The sequence below is a fragment of the Scyliorhinus canicula genome, chromosome 12, assembly GCF_902713615.1.
Source record: "Scyliorhinus canicula chromosome 12, sScyCan1.1, whole genome shotgun sequence".
Classification (NCBI taxonomy): domain Eukaryota; kingdom Metazoa; phylum Chordata; class Chondrichthyes; order Carcharhiniformes; family Scyliorhinidae; genus Scyliorhinus; species Scyliorhinus canicula.
In genome coordinates this window covers 139006006-139012005 of record NC_052157.1, presented here as the reverse complement: position 1 = coordinate 139012005, position 6000 = coordinate 139006006, and the positions used below count along the sequence as shown (strand labels likewise).

The 6000-nt window shown below is 45.4% G+C and overlaps 1 protein-coding gene across 1 annotated transcript in view; it reads left to right on the top strand.

Moving 5' to 3' along the window:
• Positions 1-1277: 1277 nt before the first annotated feature.
• The window catches only part of phf12b (PHD finger protein 12b), an 80665-nt gene continuing 75942 nt past the window's right edge, over positions 1278-6000 (top strand). The window contains 2 exon segments of the mRNA XM_038814274.1: positions 1278-2064; positions 2398-2579. Of these exon segments, the coding sequence (XP_038670202.1) occupies positions 1999-2064; positions 2398-2579 (248 nt within the window). The 5' untranslated portion in view covers positions 1278-1998.

Here is a 6000-nt window from a genome sequence, read left to right as displayed (position 1 = left end):
AAAACACGAAAATTTGCTCTCAAACCTCCCTGCATCTTTCTCCTTTCAGACCCTCCTTAATGCATACCTCTTGACCACACTTCTTGTCAACCCCAATAACTCCTTCTTTTGCTAGGTGTCAAATTCCTTTCTGACTATGCTCCAGCAAAACACTTTGGGGTGTTTTGTTACCTTAAAGGTGTTACTTGTTATTCCTGAGGGTCTCGCCTTCTCAACCTTGTCCCTCGCCTGAGGTAATCCTCAGGTTAAATCACCACCTATCAGCCCTCCCCATCGAAGGAGAATGCACCTATGGTCATTTGGGACTTAAGTGTGAGCTGTCATGGTGAGTGGGGTTAGTTTTCAGTGATGTGGAGATGCCGGTGTTGGACTGGGGTGAGCACAGTAAGAAGTCTTACAACTGCAGGTTAAAGTCCAACAGGTTTGTTTCAAACACTAGCTTTCGGAGCACTGCTTCTTCCTCAGGTGAATGTTTTCAGTAACAGTGGCTGGAAGCACTGCAGGAATCATCATTATCTGGTGTAATTTCAAAACTCTGCTCTTGCTGCTTGATTTAGTGGAAATCAACATGAAACATTCAAAAGAACAAATGACTGCTCTCACTTTTCGCTCCAGATAGCAGCCTTTATTAGACTGATTATTAAGTATGCAATGAGGATATTTCTAATATGTTTAAACTTACTTTGCGCTGGTACTATATCAAAAGCTGCAGATTAAAGTCGAAAAGTGAAATTGTTATGAATAGGACCAATTATTGCAAATAGCAGTTTCTAGCTCCACAATGTTCTCCACCTACTGCAGTTTGCATCATTTGATTCCGACTGCGAATTCCAGCCACTCAGAACCTTTACTACAATTCCCAGAATCCAGTGCCCTCCAGGAAACAATTACGTCATTACCTACAGCGATCGTGAAACGAAGCATGCGCAGTATATGCATTTTTCAGGAGGGTAGTGAGAAGGCTTGAACAGGCTGGCCCTCCTCCTATCTTCGCCTAGGAGAACATCCTGGTGGGGGGGAGGGGAGGAAAGGAAGTCGGAAGCGGATTGGCCGAGCTGTCCGGACGGCGATCACGCGACGGCGGACGGGTCTTTGACGTCACAGATGCGCGCACCCTCCGCCGAGCGGCGCACGCGCGGTTGAGGCCGGTGAGAATACGGGAGCAGAAGGGAGGGGCTGTCGGAGCATGCGCGTTCGTCATCAGATGGCGGGCAGTTGCGCAGGCGTGGTGAGAACCTGGTCAGAATTTCTCGGCGCCTGCGTAGTTGCCCCTTCCTTCGCCCCCCTTACCTTGCGGCGCCTGCGCACTTACGTGTGATGTGTGTGGAAAGTTTGCGCCAACTTGGAGGCAGGAAAAAAATGTAAAGCGAGCCGCCTGGCCTCCCGAGTGTTTGTGTTTGCGCTGGCGGGTTTCGGGAGCCGGGGAACAGACCGCCTGCCGCCCGCGGCCTCCGTCCAGCCACGGGATTATCTGCTTCATGGTTGCGCCCCTGGGCTCTTTTCGCACGGATGGAAACCGAGTGGTTCGACGCGAATATTATTGTCGCCCAAGGAAGGCTTCACGTCGGTTAGGCCCCGGCCGAGGCCTGGCGTCGCTGCTGGAGCTGGAGCCCGTTGAACGCGAGAGAGGCTGCGGAGGCCGGGATTCTTGTGGATTTATTCTTCTTCTTGTCGCCGCCGCTGTTGTTGTTGTTGTTGTTATCGCCTTCCTTCACATTGAGCCGCCTGTCTTCGGTTGGCCGGAGAGTGGGAAGCCGAGCGGGGTCCAGGGGGCCCTCGCCTTACCCTCGGCCGCCTCTCCACGATTTTTGTGTTCTCCGACGGAATTCTTGCGGGTGTTGGTTTGGTGACGGCTCGGAGGGGGGAGTGGGAGGGTGAGGGGAGGGGGGGGGGGGTCTTCCTTCATCGCCGGGCTGCTGCTTCCTCCATCGCCGGGCTGCTGCTGTCGCCGCCGCCACCTCTCCACGTTAAAGGGGGGGAAAACAGCGGCCGTGTTGAATGTGGGATAAAATGGAGACCAAGACGATTGTCTACGACTTGGATACCTCCGGAGGCCTGATGGAGGTGAGATTCCCCCCCCTTCCCCCACTCTCTGCTCGCCTGCCTGATCGCGCCCAAAATCTGCAACCCTAGTTGAAATGAAAAGCTGCGGGGGGAAAAACCCCTTCTCTCTCCCCCACCCCCCTGTACAAATGGCCTCAATCTTTCTCTTTCTTCTCATTCGTCCTTTTGTTATTTCTGTCTGTGGGGTGGGAGAGGAATAAACGTTTGTTTAATCTTCTGTTAAAGCCGCTTTCGTGCTTTCTATCTTCGTCTCGCCCCCCCCCCCCCCCCCGTTCCGCGAAGAAAACGATATTTAATCATGTTTTTGTTCTTGCTTCTCTCTCTGTCTTGCAGAAAATCCAAGCGTTGCTGGCCCCTCCGAAGAGCGAGGAGAGCGACAAGAAGGCCAAGAAGCTGGAGAAGGAGCCTCGGCGGAGCGGCCGGGCCACCAACCACGACACCTGCGATAGCTGCAAGGAGGGGGGAGACCTGCTCTGCTGCGACCACTGCCCGGCCGCCTTCCACCTCCAGTGCTGGTCAGTCGCTGCTGCAGCCTCGGCCTTTCCTCCAGCCTGCCTCGGGAATGCGCTACACTTGGGGGCGGTTGTTTTGGTTTCGGGTTTTAATTTGTCCTCATGTTTTCTTTCCCACGCTGGTGTGTATTCTTGCAGCTCGGGTACTGCCGGGCTTTAATTGTGATTTCCAAGGGTTTGGCCTCAAGTGTGTGTGGACCTGGTCTGTGTTTTTTTTTAGTGGCTGCTTTTTGTACTGCGATAAAACCATTTGCCCTGACCTGCTTCCTCCCGCCCCCTGCCCCTCCACGTACTGCTAACTAGGGTCTGACCGAGGCCTGAAGCTGAATGTGAACTTTAGATAGATTGAAGGGAGCTGTAAACTTGTGGTGGCTCCGTTAATCAAGTGAGGTTCTGCTGACAGTCGATTGTGATCCTGGCTGCTTCGAGCCATCTCTTTCCCCCACACCCCCTCTTTGACTTTGCAAGTAGGACCTCATGAGGTTGGGTTATGTATGGGGCGGGGGGCGTTATTGACTAAACACGTATGTGTGTCTCTTCATGGCCTTATTTGTCCTCTGAGATCGCTTCATACTCGCAGGTCTGTCCCCTGAGCACCTATCTATTCATCGGGCCGGATGCCTTCCTTTCCTCCACTTTGTTTGCAAATACGCAACATGGCGACCTCCGTTTAAATTATATTTTCGTTTCGCAGCGCCATTTTAGTTGACTTCTCGGTTCGGGAGGTTAGTGTCAGATTTGGACTGAGTTGGCAACGTCCTTGGTGATTTTGCAAAGAAGTATTGGAGTTCTGAGGCAGCACCAGAACACATTTGTTGTTGTAGCATTTTAAAGCTTCCTTTAAAAAATAATTTTTCTCCTTTTAAAAAGTAGCCATGTTATAATTTTGGCTTTTCATAAAAGGCATTCCATTCTCCCTGGCAACTCCAATTTTTTGGCACTAATCGAGATTTAAAACTTTAAAAAAAAACTTTTAACGTGTGATACTTTGGTCAGTTTAAATATCTAACATAGATTTATTAAAAACTAGTGTGTTTTATTCAAAGTATTTATCTACATTAAATGGAAGAAGTAATACTTTGCAAGGCACTCTTGAATCTTTAAAGTTGGATATAGAAATATATCTTTTCCAATGAGATCAGTTGGTTTCCCCAATAATCCATTAAACGTACCCCCCTCCCCCCAATTGATAAGCTATTTTGGTAGGTTTCTAGAGCCTCCAGTAAAAAGAAGTGTGTTAGTTAATGGCTTTAGCTCTTGTGTAAACTAACTCCATACTTGTCACCCAGTAGTCCTCCTATTGTCAAGTTTTATATAATTTCTCAATCTATGGTCTGCATGAAAATGGACTTGAAGCATTTGGCAGTATTGAATTTTAGAATTCTTGTGCATTATTAAAGCCTGTTAGATTATTCATTACCCTCCCATATTATACCCACAATTGTGTATGATTTCTGTAAATTCAGCAATTAGAAACTTGGGAGTTTGGCATTAATTTTGATGTAGACATTTAATTGGGCTAAAGAAATAGTTAATTTGTTTTTCATTCCTCATTGTAGTGATATTTACTCAGCAAAAGAAATTACACTGAAATAGGAAGATTTATATTCATATTGTGCCTTTCGTGACCTCGGGATGTCCTAAAAAGCTTTATGACCAGTGACACTGGTAGTGTAGGCATTGCAGCAGCCATTTAGTATACAACAATGTGGTAATGACCCAATAATGTTTTTGTAATGTTGATTGAGGGATAAATATCGTTCGGGGCTTTGTGGTTGCTGTTCTTCGAAATAGTGCCACAGAATCCTTTGGGACCACCTGGCTGCAGGTAGGGCCTCAGTTTAATGATGCCCTCAAAAGGCAACACCTCTAGCACTCCCTCAGTGACCTAGATTTTTGTGCTCAAGACTCTGAAATGGGACTTGAACCCACAGCATTTTTGATTGAGGCCAGACTGCTACCAACTGAGCCAACACTAAAAATATGGTACGCCATTAATTGACATATAAAAATAAATTGGACTACTTTTTCTACATTATGATTTTTGTATGCGAGTAGAGTGGTACTTTTTTAGTTGAATGGTATCGCTGAATGTGGCCATATTGAGCCTCATTTTTGTGAGGTACTAAACAGTGCGCTAAGCCTTAATTTTGTCAACTTTCACAATGTCTCACAAAAAGAAGTGGTGATCATTATGGATTTTATGATACTTGCTTTTGTACTTCCTGTCTTGACTGGCTGCATTTATTAATCGGGGCGAGTGAACTTTGGACACCCAAAGTAAATTAGGATCATGCAGAATAGTGGTATTTGATCAGTTAGTGTTATAGGATATAAATTCAAGAACGTCTGTCTTTCTGATATAAGTAAGGAGTGCTCCAGATCTCAGCAGATACTGCTTTTGAACGGGTTATGTGCTTGGTTTTAAGCTAAACGTCTGCAGCTATTTTAATGAGTCAGTAGAGGGTTCATTAATAGGTGTTTTTAATCCGTCAGAAATTCCTAATCTGTTCTGTGTTTTTCATGTGATGAACTTGCATTGTATAGCAGCTATTTTTTAAGTTTTAGTGTTAATTGGGTATGAAACCCCCGATTGTTCTCCAGTGCAGGAAGTTGCACAAAGCATCTTGCCGCAGGGGATATGTTGCTATGTAAACAATGTCAGTTTTACTTTAAGATTCCATATAAAATGCTCTTTATGGAGCATCGTCAACTGGCACTACTACATATATTGAAGAAAAATCCATTATGGTGATTTAGTGCTTCCATTTAGTTATGGGTTTCTCTACTATAAGATTGAAATGCAGATGAATAGATTGGAGGTGAAAACATTATCATTGTGAGCATGCTGCAACATACTGTGTGCATACTGCAACATTGAATGTTGTTCTGAGAAGGTGGTGATGGACCATGGTAGCGTGGCCCCAAATAGTATTGGCTGTAATTGATAATATACTTTATTTATTAAATGTGCTCTTTGAGGGAAGTTTCTGAAGTAGGTCTCTTCCTAGTTCTAGTACTCACTTATATCAAGTCACATTCTGTAATACTACATCAAGAATTTTTAACGGCATTGTTGATTCTTGTATAAAATGGATGCAACTGATTGAACCCACAAATTAGGTTGTACCACATGAGTTTATTGTTTTGTTTCTGTCATTAGTTCTGGAGGATGTGGTTTACTGGGTGTCTGACTCATCAGTTTTGTGTGATATCTGTACAGTACCTGTATTTTGATGTCAAGCCATCTTATATAAGAACAAAATAGCATGGGTGCTAGTAATCTGAAAAGCAGAAAGTACTGGTAATGCTTAGCAGGTCTCACAGCATCTTTGAAGAGGAGAACAGACTTAACAATTTGGTCATTTACTATTCTATATCAGTTGCTTCAGGATAGGTTGTGACTAAATGTTTTGTTTGTTTA